At 52.0% G+C, this 20,825-nt stretch overlaps 1 protein-coding gene across 3 annotated transcripts in view; it reads right to left on the reverse strand.

The window, feature by feature from the left end:
- Positions 1-4,259: 4,259 nt before the first annotated feature.
- The window catches only part of SARDH (sarcosine dehydrogenase), a 99,637-nt gene continuing 83,071 nt past the window's right edge, over positions 4,260-20,825 (reverse strand). For 2 of the 3 annotated variants that reach the window (XM_075015402.1, XM_075015401.1), the window contains exons 18-21: positions 15,688-15,850; positions 12,666-12,834; positions 11,126-11,261; positions 4,260-4,627 (exon numbers count right to left, since the gene is read on the reverse strand). In XM_075015402.1, the coding sequence (XP_074871503.1) occupies positions 4,502-4,627; positions 11,126-11,261; positions 12,666-12,834; positions 15,688-15,850 (594 nt within the window). In that variant the 3' untranslated portion in view covers positions 4,260-4,501. Of the gene's footprint in view, positions 4,628-11,125; positions 11,262-12,665; positions 12,835-15,687; positions 15,851-20,825 lie in introns of those variants that run through there. The other variant, XR_012648342.1, reaches the window with a different exon arrangement.

Below are 20,825 nucleotides of genomic sequence, written 5' to 3' on the forward strand. Positions count from 1 at the left end.
CAGCTCATTTTCACTAAAGTAGCCCAGAAGCAGGGTTATCATTATATGGTACTGATCAGGTCCAACTGAGATGAGGGCCCTATTGTGCTAGGTCAGGGAGGGCCAGGATTTTTGATGGAGGAGGGCGCTCCAGGAATTTGGAAAGTGGTCAAGGGCTGCACTCTTCCGTTATATTAATGGAGGATGTGCAGGGACTGGGGTGGAGGTTGGTTGAAGGAGAGAACTTGTGGTAAGGGCTTGGGGGGGCAGATGGGGGGGCAGATCTGGAAGGAAATTTGGGTGGAGGAGGGGGTTGTGACCCTGAACAGGGGCCTGGAGTGCTGGAGGGTGTGCAGGTACAGGAAACGGTTCTGACCTGGAGGAGAGGGTGCAGGGTTTGGGAGGGTGTTGTGACCTGGTGCAGGGGTGCAGGGTTTTGGGTTATGACCTGGGGCAGGAGTCTGGGGTGCAGGGTCTGGGATGGGGTATGCATGCAGGAGAGGATTCTGACCTGGAGGAGGGGTGCGGGAGGGAGGGTCCGGTAGGAGATTGGGGTGCAGGGCCTGGGAGAGGGTAGGTGTGCAGGTGGGGGAGCAAAGGGTTGGGAGGGGCTGGGGTGCCAGAGGCGGGCTTTGGCTGGGAGGTGCTTATCTGGGCAGCTCCTGGCCAATACCCCAGCAGGTTTCTCATTCAGGCTCCCTGCCTCCTGCAGGCTGCTCAGGACAGCCACCTGCAGAGGCCATGTGCTTCTTTGAACACTGCAAGCCCAGGGGAAGAGGGTATTTCACATGCTGCCTGGCCTGCAAACAGCAACTGGCCAATGGGAGCTGTGAGACTGTGCAGGGGGTGGGAGCAATGTGAAAAACCTTGCCCGTCCCTCCCGCCCGGGCTCACAGCCTTCAGAGAAGCACATGGCCATTGCAGCATGTGGGTATGGAGCAGGCATAGGGCCTGGTTGAGGCTCCCACTGGGCCGTGGGGCAGATCCAGGGGCTTGGCAGACTGGATCTGGCCCATAGGCCATATTTTGCCCATCCCGTGCTAGGTAGCAGACAAGCCGAGAGATGCAATCCCTGCCCTGAAGAGTGTATGACCTAGCAGCCCAGGAAGGATATTTCCTATTTTATAGATGAGGATTGAGGCAGCGAGAGATTATGTGATTGCCCAAGGACAGATAGGAAGTCTGTGCTGGAGCGAGAATGCCTCCTCACAAGCTCTCCTAAATGCCACATCAATGCCTTAACCCCAGGGTCGTCCTTCCCCTCCAGCATGACACAGACACAGCAAAGGGATGAAAAATCACTAGGTTTTCAAACCTTACTTTTAACAAACTCCCATGTTGGTTAGGGTTTTGTGTGTGTGAAATACAGGAGGTTTGATCCAGGGTTTTGTGTGTGTGAAATACAGGAGATTTGATCCAGGGGCTAGAAAGGCATATCCTTTTTGGATTCACCATAAATACACAAGCTAAAGGAGCTCGGCATGAGAGACCTGATTAAACTGAGTGTATAAATGAAGAGGGTTTAACGAAAGGCTCCTGTCCCTCTCTCGCCGCCAGACTGCAGATGCCCGTGCTGGTGAGAACACTCTGGCTAACGCACATTCTGGACAGGAGCCAGCCAAACTTCTTCCCAGTAGTTCTGAACAACGACCTGCAAGCTGTCCTCGCCCGTCTTAAGGTGACATCCAGAACAGAGCCTCTAATCACAGGCCAGTGATATGAGGTTCGTTTGGGTTTAAGCTGTAAGCAGCAGCTCTTTTCCATGCGAGACCATGTTGGAACACAGACTGCAGGGGGGCCAACTAGCCCTCTGGCAAACAAGGCAGCACAGCACAGAGACGACTGGTCTTGCTTGGCTCTCTCTTCTTTTTGGCCAGTCCCCCTCTCCCTCTGCCAGTCACCCTAAACCACTAGCTTGTTTATAAACTCTTTTGATTTTGACGTGAAAGACACCTGCCTACCCTCCATCCAAGGGACAGAGGTTCTGGAACATTATCTTGATCTGATCAGTTGCTAGGAAATAAACATGACCCCCTAGCTGTGTGTATAGTAAAACTTGTCCCACGCAACAGCTCTGCTTTAAAAATTCAGCCAGGGCAGCAATTATCTTCGCAACCACCCTGCGTGTGCGAGCCCATCTTGGGAGATATTTTGATGAGAATTTAAAGGATAGATGCGTTGCAGAGGAAATAACATTTCCCACCTGAATTCTCTGTCTGTCAGGCAGAAGAAAGCCAAAGAGAGGATGGGCAGTGCCAGCCACAAATTGTATCAGCCCAAGGCTGGGCAGGTGGCCTCTGGCTGATGGATCCCCCACTCCAATGCTGGCCTGTTTTCTTAGCTTTGAGAGCTGCACCCCACTGCACCTGGCCTCCTCACAGCTGCAGAAGCAATGCAGGAAAGACCTGGTGCTGTTTTGATGGGACCAAAGTACAGGACTAATGAAGCTTGACCAGGGAAACCACAGGAGTAGCTTTTGGCTATTTAGGGACATGGGTTTGAATCCCTCCGCGGCTCTGTCAGCGTTTGTCTTATGCAGGTCGGGTGAGACACGTGAACTTTTCCTTCTGGTCTTAAATAAAAATAAACCTCAGTTGTTGGGCTAATGAAGAGGGGAGAGACCCCCTTGCTAGGTGAAAAACAACAAGTCCTGTGGCACCTTACAGACTAACAGAGTGTTTGGAGTACAAGCTTTCATGGGCAAAGCCCTGCATCTGACGAAGCGGGTCTTTGCACACGAAAGCTTATGCTCCAAAAATCTGTTAGCCTACAAGGAGCCACAGGACTTCTCGTTGCTTTTCCAGATACAGACTAACACAGCTACCCCTCTGGTCCTTGCTAGGTCATTACCTCAGGACAAAAGCCTCCTATTGCTGTGGTGATAGAAGCTGTCCAGCCCTGGACAGAGAGGATATTTCTTACTGAGCCAACGCCAGCGAATTCATTCAGCTCCCCCCGGCTCTCTTGGCTCGACCGAACCCTGATGGGGCGGAACGGGAGGTGGCATTGAAAGCACCTCCTGTCATGCTCCTGTTTAGCTCCCTTAATTAGGGCCGTGAGTCACCGCCAGGGAGACGGCAGGCTCCCGCTCTTCCCATGCTCAGAGAACAGCTCCTCCCTTGAGAGGAGGCTGAGGGTTTCTGCAAAGCCCAAGTGTGAGACATGGCCGTTTTCTCCTTCGAGCTGCAGCCTGGGAGGAGGTGAGGAACCCTGAGGGTGCTGGGAATCCATGCTGCCCTCTGGCCCTCCAGAAAGACAATCCTTTGCTTCCAAACATCCTGTGCCCTGGGTACCCTGCCACGCAGCCCCTGCAGCGAGAAAGACACCCCATTGCATGGGAAAGAGGCAGAGCTTTATCACCTGGCCATTGGTGCAGGATGTAGGGGTGCGGGGCTGCTGCCGCCCCCAATATCACCACCTTTGGCCAGGGTTGGGCTGCCAACGTGCACCTGGGGTCCCATTGGCTGCCCTGCTTCCGCCTGTGGTCCTGGCTGCAGGATCTGCCCCCAGTAGCTTTGCAGCTCCTCAGGGTTCTGACCACCAGCCCCATGGGCTCTGCTGCAGGTAATGGGGCAGCAGCTGGGAGCCCTGGGCCCTTTTTAATCGCATGGCCCTAGGGCAGTTGTCCCCTAAGCCCCACCCTGCCAGAAGCCCTGGAAAGCCTTCAAGATGCACTAACCAACTCATGCCCAGACATGCTGTGTGGCAGTGTCATGCCCTGGATTCCAGCTGAAGGGATTGGATTCCATCCCCTACAGACCCTACCTGGCTCCCCTGTGGATTGTCCTTTCACGCCAGTTTTGCATAGGGAAGGAGAATTTGGCCTTTAGATACCTCCTTGCACTTATCAGTCTGGAAATGATTAGCATGCTTGTCCTTCCCTAACGAGCATTGCAGAGGAAATGCTCGCAAGAGCCCTGGCGGTGCATGGATCGCTGAGGTGCAGCTCCAGACAACAGGTGAGAAAGTGTAGCAAAACCTTCTCCTCTCCATCACAACCATTTGTTTTTGTGGGTAGCATATGTGGACAATGTTCCCGCTATTCTTTTCCTTCCCTGTGCGGAATAATTTCTCTATGCGCACAGTGGCACATGCGAACGGGCACCACCATTAGAAACAAACACCTAGCGGGGGGCTAATCTGCTGTTCTAATCACCGGGGTGGCATTCATATCCCTCCTGAGCAGCCGCACACACACACCACTTACGGGCAACACTGTAACGTGGCCACACATGCCCCAGGAGAGAATCTGAAAGCAGTTTGGAGCATGCCCGGTACCATCTTTTTCAGCACCTGATGAGCTTTATTGTTTCCGCTACAATGAAAGAGCCACCAGGACAGCACCCCTGAGGACTTGCAGCGTTCTGCAGGGTCTGAGCAGACAACGGTAGGGGCCTATGGTGAAGGTAGCTTTGGAAGACGCCAAGTCCTTGCTGGAGCCGGGAGGTTTTACCTTCATGAGTCAGCTGTTAATATCCACCTCCCTCCTTCCGATTCGCTCTCCAGCTGCAGGCCTGGTCTCTCAGTAGATCCCCTTCACTCTCTTGTTCTCCGGGTCGAACGGTGACTTGGTATGGGCTGTGGCAGGGTAGGTAACTCCCATCCTCTCCAGCAGGTACTCGCCACTCTTCACAAACTCCAGGGAGACCTGCGGTGAGGACAGGGCAGACACAGTGAGCCGCTCCCCTCCGCTGGTTAAACAAGCATGGTGGCGTTTTACAGTCACCCCCCAAGAGGAGAGCTGTGCTGCCCCAACCTGGATGGAGGCTTGTTACCAACTCCGGTGCAGAAAGCCAGGAGCTGAGCAGCGCTAAGGGCTAACTGCCCTAGGCCCCGCCCCTTCTGGGGGCGCGGCACCAGTCCCCCCTTCCCATCTTGGCCCACTGTGGCTGTGTGCCTGGGTGTGCCAATAACTCTGGTGTGGCTGGAGGGTGTTGCTCGCTCTGTTCCCTGCTGTTCACTTCCTCTGCCTCCGCAACCCCATTAACTTTGGGCATTCTAATAATAGGGTGCAGCAGGAGCCTTGATCCACAGGCAAAGAGCCTCAGCCACAAGGAAAGCCTCGCACACAGACACAGCCAGCCACTGGGCTCCATTCCTATCTCTGCCACAGTCTCCTTGGGTGGCTCTGGCTGGTCATTTCCCCTCACCCTACCCCAGTTCATTCCCTCTAAGCCAGATAGAACAATGCTCCCTTCCCTGGCAGGGAATTCCTTACAAAGCACAGGGATGAAAAGGCACTTGCAGAGCTGCATAGTGCAGTTATTACCCACACCGGCAGAGCTGGAAAAAATGGAGACACTGTCGTGTGTATACCCACGGGTGTGCACTCGCACACACACCACTGCCCTCCACTGGACGGAATCAGACCTGCTCAGACTAGTGCCGTATGCCCTATAGTGCAGCAGGCCAATACAGACTAGAACACCTTGCACACCTGGAGCCAGAACATACAGAGCATGTTCTCACTTGTACCCACATTGTGCAGCTCTGTCAGCCCCAGGAAATGCTCCAGGGCTGCTGATTTGTCCCAGTGCCCCCAGCGAATCACAGGTGCACACAGGAGTCCAAAGCTCCGTCTTGTAAGCAAGGACGGTTATCTCTGTGCATGGCTAAGTAACGCCTGCAAGTCTGCGGGGATCCCTTGTAGGCTGAACAAGAGGGGTCCAGGCCTTAAAAGTGTCCTACCTGGGCCAGCAACAATGAGCAAAAATAGGGAGGGTCCAGGATGCTGGGGCCAGGTGGAAGGGTCCTTTGGTTTGCCCTGTGACCTGGGGAAGGTGCCGGCTGCTGCCGTTAGACGTACTTCCCGCAGCAGGGCCGGGAGGTATTTTTATCCTATGCAGATGCCAGTCTCTAGTGGGCACACTGAGCACAGACGTGACAGCTGGGGTGGGACGGATGGGGACAGCCCCTCTGGGCTACACCATCCCTGCCGCCCACCCACCGCTGACGCCTGAGCCGTGGTGGCCTTGCCTGTCCACCCCCACCACTCCTCCAGGAGCTCCCGCTGCCCACTGCATCCCTCCTCCTCCTGGAGGGGAGTGAGGAGGGGTGTGGTGAGCCAGAGGGGGCAGGGTCATCCCAAGGGATGGGGGCAGTGCCTGGGGTACCCCCCACACACTCTGCAGGTCCTGTCCCTTCCCATGCTCAGCCCCTACCAAACCTGTGCCCTGGAGGGGATTACCTGGGGCAGGCGGCAGCAGCAGCTGCTGGAGGTCACCTCCCCTCCAGCCTCCCACGCTCTGTACTCACCTTGCACCTCCCAGCCACCATGGAGCAGTGGGGCTCAGTGGGCAGGAGGCAGTGGTGGAGTGCTGGGGTGGGGGCAGATGAGGCAATGCTGATCCCCTGCAGCTGCTGCTGCTGCCACCACCTGCCCCATGTAATCTCCCTCCTGCAGCCCCTAGGATGGGTGGGGGAGCTGCTGCAGGGCCCCCAAAGCACATGGCCTGGGGCAGCCTATGGACAGGATGACTCTGGCTGGGGGCATCTGGCAAGGGAGTGAGGCGGGTTGGCTGCGTGCCGTCCAGTGCTGGGGGCCCGGTGGCTTGGGAGGGGCAGTGCCCTGCCCTGTGTTTCAGGGATGGGGTAGGGCAGGGCCTGGCAGCTTGTCCTAGTGCTCGGTTGCAGGGGCCAGCGGCTCAGCCCAGCACTGAAGCTGGCCCAGCCTGGCGAAGGGGTAGGGCTTCGGGGCCAGGAGCCTGGCAGCTTGGAGTAGAGTACAGCCAAACTCCCCTCTGGCATGGCTGGGTCCTAGCCCTGCAGCATGGGAAGAAGCCAGATAAAGGTCTTCTGCCAGGCTGCTTTGGGGCAGCTGCCCTGGCACCCCACAGCATGCCAAACTGTACACCCTGCACACAGAGCTCCCTGATGCCTCCCGCAGTGGCAATGGCCATGCAAATCAGGCGGGCGTTACCATACCCAGCAGAGAGATTCAGGCTGCCCATTAACATCAGCTCAATGAGCTACTGGGCCTTCCCATAGGAGGCTTCGAGCTGGTGCCACCGACTGCAAGCAGCACTTGCCACACAATAGAAGCTAATGAGGTTGGGGGTGTAGAGAGAGAGACCACCTGTATGCAGCCCTGATGGCTGTAATTGGGGGTTAACGTCGCCTGGAAAGGCCCCGGAGGAGAGCGGGGGCAGAGCTCTGGAAAACGCCTTCTCTGGCGTGGCCGAGCGAAAGGATCCTTGGTGGTGGGTGTCTGAATGGTGAGTGCGCAGCAGCCTGGCTGCCTGGTGAGCGTTAGCAGAAGGCCTGTGCGTCGCTCCAGCTCTTTACACACAGGAGGGGCCGGTCCTCTCCCCACGTACACCTCCGCCGCCTCCTGGGCTTCACTCAAGAACTCTGTGCTGGTTTCAGGCCAGGAGAAGGCTCGTGGCAGGGAGAGGAGTTACAGGCAGGAGAAAGCAATGAAAGAGGAAGCCCAGCGAAGTGACTGGAGCCATCATCCTAGAGATGGGCCCAAAGGGGAATAGTTTAATGCAATCCCGGTGGGCGAACGCGCTCTGGGGTCCAGCCACGGCTAGCTAATGTTCTGGCTCCCTGCGCATTCCCCAAGGTGCTTGAAGGGTTAACTCTATAGCCCTGGGCTCTGGCCTGCAGACTCATCTGCTTCTTCCTGCACTCTTCCCTGCAGTGGGAGGCGACCGGCGGCTAAAGGGAAGAAAATCTTGCCTAAGGCAGCTCTGCAGAAATCTTGCAGGGTCTGGTGACAGAGGAAGAGGGAGCGACACATCACTTCACAGAGAAATAAGCAGCTCCTGACTCTTACCAGCTTCAAACCTGCCACGTCACTCACACCCGCTGGAGAGGTTAGCTCAGAATTTATCAACCTGGGCCTCTAAACAGGTATCTCCCTGAAGCGTTTCTCAGTGTTGCTGCTGCCAGGCTTCGCAGCTGCTGCCTGCAAGGTCCCCTTTTGCCAGCAGCCATAGTGAAGATTACAGCAGGGGAAGAGAGGAGTTTTTGCAAAAATTCTTGTTACTTCACCAGAGCCTGTTTCCCAGCTCAGCTCCCTCCCCACGTATCTGCAACTACTAAGTGAGTGTGCCCAACCAGACGTATTTAGGCATCCTGAGAGCCTGTCTTTACATGATGTATCCCAATGTCACCACGTGGCACCCAGTTGTCACCATGTCATGATGCTCAAAAGCAAGGAAGGGTTGGAGGGTTGTTCTTATATTTGCATTACGACAGGCTGAACAGTGGAACGGCTCAGTGGGCAGGGTACTTGCCTGAGACACAGGTTCAATTCCCGGCTCCACCTGAGAATCGCCGTGAGATCACAGGCAAGTTTACTAGCTTTTCTGTGCCTCGGGTTCCCATCTGCAAAATGGGGATAATAGCCCTACTGTGCCTGATGGAGGTGATGTGAAGATACACCCAATAAAGACTAGGACGGGCGAACTACAGTAGCAGGGCTGTATAAATAGCACCTTACAGAGGTACTAACTAAAAAAGAACAGGTCAAATTCTCTTCTCATCACTATAAATCCCCCCTGCTTTTGCTAATGCAGGCAAAGGGTAATGCATTGTTGCAGCTCACCGTCTAGCTCACACCTGATTTGTAACAAAGAACAGCTTGACATGGGTTAGAATAATTCTCATTTTGGTAACAGGACCCTCTGGAAAAGAACACATCTCCGGCAAACCTCGATCCCAACTGAGCCTGAAATTGGCTTCCTTCACCACAACTCTAGTGGATGCGCTTGTGTGGTATTTCTTCTACGCTCAGCTCTGTCCCTAAGCACCTGGCTGTAATCCCCCATGTGACACTTCTCTCCTTCTCCCTGGCTGCTCTGCATCCAGTATCCCAGCCGCCTAGCCTTGTGCAATCTGGTTTCACACCAACATCGCAGGCTCCACGGTAAGGAGATTAAAATCAAACAAGCTCCTTCGGTGGCAATTCTTGAAATCTCTGATTCAACACTTCTTGCTCCCTTCTCTGTTGGAAACTGTCCCACCCGCTTATAGTGCTGCCTCTGTCAAGGTCAACAGGGTCTGGGTGGAAGGAGGAGGGGACCTGAACCACAGCAGAGCTCAGCCACTGCCTCTGGTGTCCCCAGATTTAACACTGTATTCATTTTAAAGCTACAGACCTGTGCCTTTAAAATCCCCCCTCTCCTGCAGGAGATCTGAATTGGAGAACACTGAGCTTCAGTGCAAAGGAAACTCTCTTTCCACAGAACAGGTGGGATACAAAGGTTCCAGGGTTGGATTTTAAATCTGGGCATCTCTCCCAGCTACTGGGATCACGTGCTCAAGTTTTCTCTCCTTACTTTCTTCTGTGTTAGTGGCAATCCAGCAAAAGGCAAAGACCCATCAGGAGCCCCCTCTAATTCCCAGGGAATACAATGGTTGCAAAGGCAGAGCCCGCAGAAAGAACAGAGCTGGGATTTTTCCTTGATATCAAATCCTGCATTATTTGTTGCTTTGCCACTTTGCTTTTACATCTCAGTGCAGATCCCCCTCCCTTCCTTTCTCTCTGGCTGCGTCCACACTACCCCCTCCTTTTGGAAGAGGCATGGTAACGAGGGACTTCGGCAGATGCTAATGAAGCACTGCCATGAATATGCAGCGCCTCATTAGTATAATGGCAGCTGCATGCGATTCAAAAGTGCTGCTTTTGGAACACATGCTGCTCATGTAGCCGGGAGCCTTTTGAAACGACCCCTGATTTCGAAAGCCCCTTCTTCCCATTTGGTTTTGAGAAGAAGGGACTTTCAGAGTCTGGGGGGTCCTTTCAAAAGGCCCTGTCTACACGGGCAGCATAGACAGGGAACAGCACCTTCTTCTAAATAAGCCATAGTGTGTCCAATGGCTCTATTTAAGAATAGGCTGTATTGTGTGGAGACACTCTTTTGAAAGAGCTGAGGGCTATTTCAAAATGAATTTTGTGTGCAGCAGCATTATTTCAAAATAAACTACTCTGGAATAGCTCTTCTGGAACAGCTGATTCAGGAACAGTGCTGCTGTGCAGACATAGCCATTTTATTGCATTTGGGTTAATTCGAACACTCCCATTCCACCTCCTCCTTTAAACCTAACTAGGAGCAGGCTATTTAGATTATGCACCTGCTGTGTTCCTATTGGACAAAAGTTCTCAGGGTCAAACTAGGGCTAATACCCTGTTGCAGTTAAACAAGAGCTGCAGTTAATGTTGTAGCTTGCACCTGTGAGCTGGAGCTGTGCAAAAGAATGGCATAAGAGTCACCAGAGAGAAAACTGTTTGCTGCTAAACTGCTCTGATTTCTCCCTCTCTAGAAGCTTTCAGTCCTGCTTGACACAAGCGAAGAACTTGTTGATGGGGCGCGAGGGACTCTTGCAATCCGTCAGTCCCCAGATTAGTGTCTGCGCTCTCTCTTTAAAGATTAGCATGAGTGAGGTTTTCAAAAATGACTGTTACGCTCCCACCCGCTGCAAATCTGCTGACTTGGAGAATGGAACACAGAATTCTCGGCACATAATGTGAATCCTCCGTGCATAATTCTGCCTCTCCCTCCCTGTCCATCCTTGTGTTTTTCTGCTTCCCCTCCCTGTGTCCTGAACTCTGCCAGTACCCTCAACCTCAGCACAACACTTGTCTGATTCTCCAGGGCTCTTCCTTCCAAGCTGCTCCCAGCACCCAAAACATGTTTTTTAAACTATGTTGCTGCCCTCTCTCCCCAGACACCAAGAACCAGACCCAGGCCAGTAACTGATTTTTTTTTTGGCTAGATGACCTGTCCAAAAAAATCTAAAATCATTTCCAAGACAACCTGACATGGACACTTTTCATAATTTTCAGTGACCCAAAAAGGCTGGAAAAAGTTGGCTTTGGATCAAACATAACATTCCCTTCCCTTTTTTTGTTTTTTAACTTTACAAATGTTTGAAAATAAAAATGAAGCAAAGATTGACAGCAAAAGTTGTCTTGAATGAAAAGATTTTGCTTAGAAATTGTCAGAATGATGCATTTCGATCTTGTTGGGTTTATTTTCTAATGAGGCAACCTCCAAACAAATTCTTAGGGTCACAGAATCCTAGGGCTAGGCGGCACTGCAAGTTCAGTTCCTCTGCAGCCCTTCCGATGTAGTTCTGGGTAGCGCTGGATAATTTGGGGCTGCTAACACAGAGGGAGGTAGCATGGATGCATACTCACTGTTCCTCCCTCAGGGTTGCGGATGTACCCGTAAGCAATGGTTTTGTTGATAGCAAATCCAAAGTCTGCCCTGCGGATGTGTCCGACTACCTTCCCGTTTCTCCAGATGGCCTCCAGTCCAAACAGGGGCACCTTCCTGCAGGACCCAGAGCAGAGCAGACCATTAGCAGAGAGCAGCTCAGGAGGGCTCCTGGGTTTTACCAAAGGCAGTTGTTATAGGAACTCAGAGGGTTATATGTGCGGACCACAGCAATGCATTGTGCAGGCAGGCTCTGTGCTAGCTTCCTAAACAGTGGTCTGCCATACAGCTCAGTCCAGACACACCGCACCTCCCGTTATTACCACCCCTTGGACCTGAGCCCTAACCTCCGGCAGACAGTATTCCAGCTCTGGAACCTACCCGGCTCTGCCCGTGAACCTCCACCCTGACATGCTGAGGTGACCAATGGGAAGGACAGAAAACAGGGTCCCTGCAGAAGGGAGGCCAGGCACATGACCCATGGGGCCAGCATGTTAAGAACAGTTGCATGAAGGACAGCCACGTTATTCAGTTGCATGTGTCCTGCTGATGACGGGAGATAATTTTTAAGTCTTCTGGAGCTGGAGAGCGAGTTCAGGACGATACAGGCACAGTGAGAAGGATTCTTAGGCAAATGACTCCAAAATCTCTTCCTTGACGGGTAACAGCTAATTTAGGCTTGGTCTGTACAAGGCAGGTAAGTTGATTGCAGATCTGCAATTCTAGCTATGGCAATTGTGTAGCTAGAATCAACTTATCTACAATCGACATAGCTGGCTGTCCTCACTGAGGGAGGTCAACAGGAGCGGTTCTCCCAGTGACCTCCCTTAGTGCTCGCGATAGTGAGGAGTGCAGGGGTCGACGGCCCACCCCAGATAGTTCAATTTCACCCGTCTCTACCATGCAGGAGAAATCGAACTTTAGAAGATCGACCCTGATCAGGTTGATCTTCCCGGAAGTGTAGACATGGCTTTAGGCACCATCCTTTCGCATGTCTTCTTGGGGTTATATTTTGCCATGTATATTACCTGGCATTTAACCTTAAATTTCATCTGCCATTTGGCTGCCAAGTCCCCTAAGGGTGACGAGATCCCTTTGTAAGTCTTTGCAGTCTGTTTTGGACTTAACTCTCTGGAGTCATTTTATATCATCCGCAAAATTTGTCACTTTGCTGTATATCCTTCTGGCTGTGTCTGGGTCCCTCGACCAGTGGGGAGGGAAATGTGACCTTTTGCCCCTCCTCACATGACTCTGACTTGCGGAATCCCCTGCCATTTTGGTTGGCACCTGACAACCCCACCCCTTTTCCCAGGGTAGACCTGAGAGGAAGGACTTGGGTCAGACAAACCCAACACAGAGCAAACAGCAAAGGGACTTTGTGGCTGAGCTTCTAGTTGGTGTCTGGGCCAGAATCATCTTTCCAGTGACAGCTGGATCATAAACACTAGGGTGGCTGCTGTGTTTAGTACCCACAGGAAGAGCTAACTGAGGCAAAGCCAAGCCTTGGGTGGCCGTACTTACTCATCAATGGTGAAGCAGACCAGGCGCTGGAGCACGCCTGTTGCTTTCTGTGCCTCCAGAGCTTTCCGTCCAAGGAAGGGGATGCTGGACTTGAGTTTACAAGTGAAGGCCAGGCCTGCTTCTAGGGGGGTATCATCAGAACGCAGATCTGCATGCCAGTGCCTGTATCCTGCAGAGAACGAAAGAACCATCGTGGGTCTCCCTGTGTGTTCCAAATCCCAGGAGAGCCAGGTTGAACCTCCCAGGGCTTGGTCTGCCCCTGCTCCACCCTTGACTTATTCAGAGACAGGGAGATGAGAGGCAGCTTTGCTTCAAATGACTCCTCTGTTATGCTCTTGCTCTAGTATTCCCCTGCAACTAGAGGACGAGACAAACCACAGGTGCCACATTCCTGCCCTTGGCCTGGGGACAGCCAAAGACAATTCTGACCTCACTGAATTCTTGGAGCCTGCGTGGATCCTAGAGGAAGTTAGAGCAGCGCTGTGGTTGCTCTAAGTTACAGTAAAGGTGCTGTAGGGTCCCTGAGGGCTGGGAGCATCTGAGAATAGCTTGAACTCAGCATGATCCAGCCATGTCCCCACATCCTCACCGAGTGCCTCAAAACCCATCCTCACTGAGAAATTGCAGTTGTGGACACAGAGCTGTTTCAACTTTGCCAGGTAGGGATCCTGGTATGTGGGCCTTGTTCCCTGTGGGCCTCCCCATGACCATGGATGGACTAGCGAGAATTGTTCAAGGGGACAGCACGGGATCATTTGTGTTCTTAACGTCTCCCCCACTGTGGTCCCTGCCTCCCACCCCAGAGTACTGCCCTAAGCCTGTTCCCTCTGGAGTATTTCATTCCCCTCACAACACCTCCCATCCACCAGCCTCCATTCGGAGTATTTCACCCCTACTCCTCCATGAGTACCTCATCTCCATCAGCCCAAGCAGAACACGAGGCCTTGGGAGAGCCGGCTGAAATCTTCCCATCAAAAGGGATATTTTTTGAAGGAAAACCCATTTTTTTAAAATCAAAATGGGCATTTCCACCATTATTTTTTGCAGGATGGGGTACTGATTCCAAAAATGTTTTGTTTTTAGTTAAAAAAAACCAAACCAAACCAAAACCAAAACCAAAATGTCCTTATTTCCTGAGCATCTGTAGGCGCCAAATCACTCCTCAAGGGCAACGGGTGTATCTACAGGTAGGCAGCTCAGTATGGAAAAGCCCTTGGAGCATCTCTGAATTCTCTGGCCATTTATGGGAAGTCTCCTAGGACGGGGGCTCACTCTGGGGATTTCAGATACTTCCTCCTTCCCCTTTGGTCAGAAAATGGCCTCTTCGGGGGTATTTTGGTGCCTCTGCACTGCGTCCTGTGGCAGGAAGTACGGAGGAAGCTGCTTACAGAAAAATTATGCAGAGCAGGGAAGGAAACAGGGATGCTTTTGAAAAACAGCGCTCTGGTTTCATTCGGACGGTTTCCTCCACTCCTCCAGTCCCACCTGGCTGTAGCTCCTGGAGACAGGCAGGGGCGCACCGGGCCTCCAAACAGCCACAGAAGGAAGGGGCTGCAGGGGAGGAAGCTGGGAATGAAATAGGAGAGGGGAGGAGGAAGCAGAAACAACTCCATTCCAGGTGGAGAGGAACGAATAAACATGCTGAACAAACCGGCTGCCAGGGAGCAGTGAAGCAAGTAACATCAATATCCTCTGCACGTGTGTGGGTGTAGGTTTGTGGGTGGAGGAGTCTAAGGAGGGTTAAGTCACAGAAAAGAGGCATGAGGAGGAAATAAAGGACAGGCTTATTAGCCTGCGCAGGCCCTGACTTAAAGCAAGGCAGTTGCCTTGGGCCCTATGCTTTCAGAGCCTCACGCTCCAATTAATTTCACTATCCACCACTCACCAGCGCAGTCCCGCTGTCAGCATGCTGCCTTGGGCCCTGCCCACCGGCCAGGTGTCCTGGGCCTGCTCTGAGCCTGGGGGCCCTATTCCCCATGGCTAATGGGATGTTGGATGAGTTTGTGGTCAGAGTTCAGCTGCCAGGTCTGCCACAGGCTCTCGGTGTGCAATACTTCCTCTCTTTGTGGCTCTGCTCCGGGAAGGAGTGGCATTACTTCCCTCCTGGGAAGGGGGCCATGCTTGTCTATGAGGGCTTGGATACTGTGGTGAGAAGGGAGGTACAGGGAGCTGGGTCTGATAACTGCAGTTGATGGGAGCTGCTAGTTTCCCATGAGGGCAGAACGGCCCACTTGGAAGTTTTTCATGTACCTTTGTCATAGTGTAACTCCTCAAAGTCTAACAGGTTTTTAACCCCTTTTGGATGTGACCAGGAAGTTAGAACGGGGTGGAACTTAATCCTGGCTCACATAAAAGTTCTCCTGAGGGCAGATGACCCTGCTTCAGCGAGAGAAGAGGATCCCCGTTCCCAAACCTTCACTTTGTGCCAGTAGAATTTTAGTGGACTCATTTCTCAGGGCAGAGAGCTAACAAGTCTTTCCCTCAGGCCCTTAAGAGTTAAATGCAAAGAGAAGAGGTCAGTGGAAATACAGCAAAATAACTCCACACATCCTTCATCCGCTTTGTTTTCTGGTCCCTAACTGGTGGTGGACCAAAAAAACTTAATTTAAACTTTTACCCTCCGTGCAAAGAAAGTGGACTCAATATGGTCACCCCAACCAGTCCCAGTTACTGGGCCATTACGGGGAGTTTGCTGGCCTATCCCTGAAGCTAGAAAAAAACCTGGCCACAGATGGGGGACTAGGACTGACTGGATCACTGTGCAAAGGGCTGGGGGCAGCCGGAGACAGGTGCGATTGGGTCAGCGAATTGAAGGAGTTCTGGCAACACTTCTGAACTCCTGGGAGTTTATTTGAACCAAGCCCACACTCAAACTTCCCAGGCCTGCCCAAGGCCAGGGCAGAGGGACAGATAGCAGGTAATCCGCCATCTTTCTTTGCTTGCCTCAGGTGCACTGATCCCACTGGGTGACAACCGAGCAACGTATGTTAGTACAAATGAGAAGCAAGCCCGCCTGAGAAACCTTTCTCGACGCTGAGAGAGTCGATGGCTCTGTACCCAGCGTTGGTAATGCCGTGCCTGGCACCCGCCTTCATCACAGCCTGGTAAACCCTCACGCAGTCCTGCCTGGGCACATGCAGCTCCCAGCCCATCTCTCCCACAAACGACAGCCGCATGGCTCGTACCTGTGAAACACAAGAGATGAAAATCACCGGCCTTGCTGGTGCCTCTCATTCAAGCACTCTAGAGTGGGGCAATGGGGTCCAGCGTAGGGGGAGGATATAAGGCACAGGGAGTCAGGAGAGGTGCTTTCTGTTTGCAGCTCTGCCAGTTTCCTGCTGTGGATGTGGATGAGTCCATTACTACTCGGTGCCTTAGCTGCCTCATCTGTACAATGGCACTTACCATCCTCCAAGACGGCCAGATGAAAAGAGCTAAGGGTACGTCTACACTTACGGGGGGTTCAACGCATCATGATCGAGCTTCTGGAATTTGATTTTGCCACATCAGTGAAGAGACGGCAAAATCGATCTCTCTCTGGGCTCAGCTGTCACCCTGGGCACGCCACGCTGCTGCCTGGAGTAAGGGACATCGGTGTGAGCTCGAAGAGCACCAATCTACACCAGGGAACAAAGCCAATCTTGGTACATTGATTCTAGCTATGCTAATGGCATGGCTAGAATTGCGTATCTGGGATCCACTTTGATCACTAGTGTAGACCAGGCCTAAGCAGCGTACTGTGAACTTCTTGTGGAAGTCTGGGCAGCACTTTCTGGGGATCAGTTCTATTTATATACAACTTGTTTCCTCTAATCTCTTTATTCTTCCTGGGTCTTTACTACAGAGATGTGCATGAAAACTTTTAAACCTTTAGTTCATCAGGTCCTGATGCTTATTGCTACTGGAAGAGACAAGCTTTGGCCACAACTGACCACTGAACAAACTCAGTTTCTAAGCTCAGTTCTTGAATCTGTCCTTGTATTGCCTCCAAACCAGTCTATTGACAACACACTAAGGATATTCATCATGACAGATCCGCTATTGCAACCAGTACATTTTCTGCTGTATCGCCTTTGTCTGTGGACCAAGTCCTATGCTATAAGATAAAGCAAGGCTGGGTCTGTCCTGTTGGATAAGAATATTCACCTGCTGTTACCTTCAGCCTGTGGCTTTGGGCCCATCTAACAGGTAGTCTATGTAACTAGAAATAACCTACTACAACCACTGGCTGAGGGAGTCACTTCTTAAGTGTTAGAAGCCTATGATGAAGGTCATAGGTTGGAATCCTACTGTTACCTCAGCCAGGGTTGGTCTGTTGGCCTTTCAATACTAGAGGCACTTTTCTGCACTGAGGCAGTCCGGAAGCAATTCTCCAGCAAGGTCTTTGCGGGAGTCGTGCTACTGGGTGAGCTCTGTATCAGGAGATCTGTCAAAGTAACGTTCTCCCAACCCCTACGAAGGTCTCATCCTGTCAGAATAAACCAGAGGTAAGATGCTGAGACACGTAAGCCACGTGTGTGCGACCAAACACTCCGGACATGCTCTTGGTGCTACAAACGAGGCTTGTTTTTGATCCGGCTCTGGGGCTTTCCAGGCAGGATGGGGGAGTTTCCTTTTGTCGCTTTCAGCACCACAAGCAGGTTAGAGAGAAATGCCGGGGGGATCCTGAAATCAAGCCTTGCCTGGGAAATCAGTGTAGTACAAGGTCAAAGTCAGCCTCCAGTGCTCTTGTTGGAGGAGGGAACTTGCGCTGAGTGCAGGGACTCAAGGGTAGCCAAGGTAATTCTCCCTGCAGGCCCGGAACATTTCTAGGCAAACAAGATTGTGCAGACAGGTCAATTTTCAGGCCTGTTTTGCTGTCAAATTATTGTGACAGTCTCTCCCTTTCTTGGGCTTCTGCTTTTCAGAGGGTCTCTTTGTTATCTATGCGCAGCCCTGCGGATGGGGCACGGGGAGGGCAGCCTTTGGACAAGCCTCGTCTTTTCTAACAGTGATTCAGTTGCCAAGTATTCCCTACTCTGCACAAGCTCTTTCTTCAGCCACCTAGAAGGAGACTGAAGACTGATGCGAGCAGCTGTGGGGTAAATGACATTTAATGGGGGGGCGGGGGCACAGGACTGTGAGTTAGGATCCTTCGGTTCCATACACCACTGGGCAATTTGTACTGTCGTGCCTCAGTTTACCCACCTGTGTAAACGGTTTAATGACTCCGTACTTACCAATTTGTAAGGTGATTTGTGATCTATGCATGAAGCAAGCAAAAAGGGGCCAGCAAATCAACACAGCTCCATGGTACCCCTCTTTTACAGCTGGGTAAACTGAGGCACGGACTCATTAACTGCACTTCCCGTGGCCAAACAGTGAGCTGGTGTGACTATGATGTATTGAAGTCAGAAATCCTGATTCCCAGTCGTATTGTTCTATGGAGCTACAGCCATCACACCAGCTGATGATCTGGCCTGAAGCATCATTTCTGTTGCCAAAATGAGCTCCAGGGGAGGAAATGCCATGACTTCACCAGAACTATGCAAAGGAAGACAGCAAAGCTGTTACGTAAGTTACACGGATGAATTTATGAGGTAGTTCGACTTTTCCTTCCCTTTTGTTCCCCCTTTGGTGCCAACAGGCAAACCCTGCTCTGTCAACATCCAGCTCCCAGTCAGAGTTTATGAGCTTGGAGTTCTCTCTGTCTCAGAGGTGCTGGAACTCAGTACGACATGTGCAGGGCAGTAAGAACAGCCCATCTCCGGCCCAGCTGCACTGCCCCCTGGGGGTTGAGATGGGGTTGTGCGTGACTGTCAGTGGTACCCCACTCACTGGCTGAGGACCCCTAGGACCCCTTTTTATTCTGTCTTCTGAAAACTTTCCTGGATGGACCTGGCCATACTCAGACTCCCCTCACCACCCCCGCCCCGACTCTCCCCTTCAATCACAGCTGTGCTGCTCTTTGGTTACAGGGTTTGGATTTAATTCTTCCTCTTTTTTTAAGTCGTGGGAGGATCCATCAGGCATCCCAGTGCGGACTCCTTCCCCCTCCCCCCCTGCTCAAGAGGCTGAGCCAGCACAGCTACTTTCTTTGTTCTGCACAATCTTTCTTCCCTCCCCTCATTCTCAAGGCCCCTGAGTCACCCAAAAGCCCCTCTGTTGGGACCCCAGGCCTAGGCATGGCCTGACCTCCATGAAGACAGGTTGGCTAGCCTGCTCCTGCAGTGCTGAGGACAATGTCACCCCAACAGCTGGCCTTGAGGGGTCCAAACTGACTCCCATCAAAATCAAAGGCAAGACTCCTTTTTGGGCTTCATCATGTGGCAGATCAAGCGTTACTAAGCTGAGAACATGCTCCCCTTTCCTCCCCATAATGCATCCTCCATGACTTCCCAGAGAACCTCTGGACCAACTCTCCCTTCTGTTTTATTCAACGGGATGTGCCAGAGCTGTACGATTTTGACCCAGAACCAAACCGAACACAACTTCTGATGCATTTAGACCCATGGCTCACACTCTTGTAACACATTGCCCCTCCTACGAGTGGGCTGGCAACCTTGTGCTTAGAGCCATGTACTGCTCACATCTCCTCTAAGGGGCTGGGGGTGGATAATGCGCTGATTTTGTTTTCCACCACTCTGACCTGCTTTGCAGCCCTAATGAAAGTGGCAAGGCATTATTCCATTCCAGAGACCTCAGCAAGCAAAATGCTTTCAGCAAAGACAGCCAGGGGAAAAGCCAACATAATGACGGAGGGCAAAAGCAATTGCAAAACTGAATGGTAAGGGCTGGATTCCTTTAAGAAGTGCTTATCAATGGGGTCTAACTCAAAGACCCCCTGAAGACAAGGATAAGTCTGCTGGAGCCCTGTGGCCCGCTCCCGGAGAACATCCCGCACCTAGGACTCTTCAGCTGCTTTGCAGCTCATAAGAATAGGGACTAGCTATCACCGTGGTGCAAATAAAGACACTGAGGCCAGGTGATTTCCCCAGACTGACACAGTGACCAGCACTAGAATGCAGAACTACTAAGCACTGAGCAATCCTAGAATCATGGCAAGGTAGGGTTAGAATGGGCCACAAGAAGTCATTAAGTCTATGGCCTGCATTGAGGTGGGACCAAGTATACCTAGACCATCCCTGATAACTATTTAGTTAACCTAGTCTTAAAAAGGGCAGGGATTCTACAACCTCCCTTGGTAACCTGTTCCAGTACTTCTTTACCCTTAGAGTTAGAATATTTTTGCTAAAATCCAACGTAACTTGCTCTTGCTGGAAAATAAGCATCTCTGAGCAGATGTCTGGTTTTCTTTTACTGGACTCTGCTCCTATTCTGTTTCGCAAGGCTGGATACTGTTCCAATGGACACTTGTTTACCATGGGCGTTTAGATGCACCTGCAACTGTTAAACAAATCTTCTAGGTCTCTTGATTGAAAAACATCGCTGCAGTATTTGCAGCAGAGAGAATCCTGAATGCCGAGGAAATGTCATCTTGAGTTCTAAGGCGAAACTGGAAAGTTTCCGGGCAAGTTTTGTACAATGCCGACAGCTGTTCTAGAAATAGGATTGTACAGATGGGCATGCATGGGGCTAGACAGACAGACACACAGATGCGTATGAGGTCAGACAGACACACAGATGTGTAGGGATCTAAACAGACAGAGAGTTTGAAGTAACCATGAAGTAACCATGAGACAGCATCCAGGGAATACATCCAGACGCACGTCTAGACTGACCGACTGCACATCTGCAGCGAAGCAAGCCTCGCCATGCAATAGAGGGAGGGATTTGTAGACACTCTGCAAGCCAGACTGCATGGGAAGCACGGCTGTCTCATCTCTCCACGGCTGCCACCCAGTGTTACCCAGTCATCTTAGCCTGTCAGACTCAGGACAAGCCTAGGCCCCCTTTGACTTAAACCCTTGTACTCCGCGTGGAGCATAGCCCATCTACAAGTCTCCTCCACTTCACTCTGTCTTGGGATGTAACTTCTAGCTGGCCCCAGGAGCACCCTAGCTGTTATCCTTCAATCTCAGTAGTCTCCCTGTTCTCCAAGGTCTTCCTCCTTTGCATTTTCCTTGCGGGTTCCATTGCGGAGCTTGACGGACTGTGCTGGATGATGGCTTTCTGAGAATGTGGCCTAACTGCCCCGCTTTGTTTTCTTGATTTGAATGT

Source organism: Carettochelys insculpta, chromosome 21 (assembly GCF_033958435.1).
Source record: "Carettochelys insculpta isolate YL-2023 chromosome 21, ASM3395843v1, whole genome shotgun sequence".
Classification (NCBI taxonomy): domain Eukaryota; kingdom Metazoa; phylum Chordata; order Testudines; family Carettochelyidae; genus Carettochelys; species Carettochelys insculpta.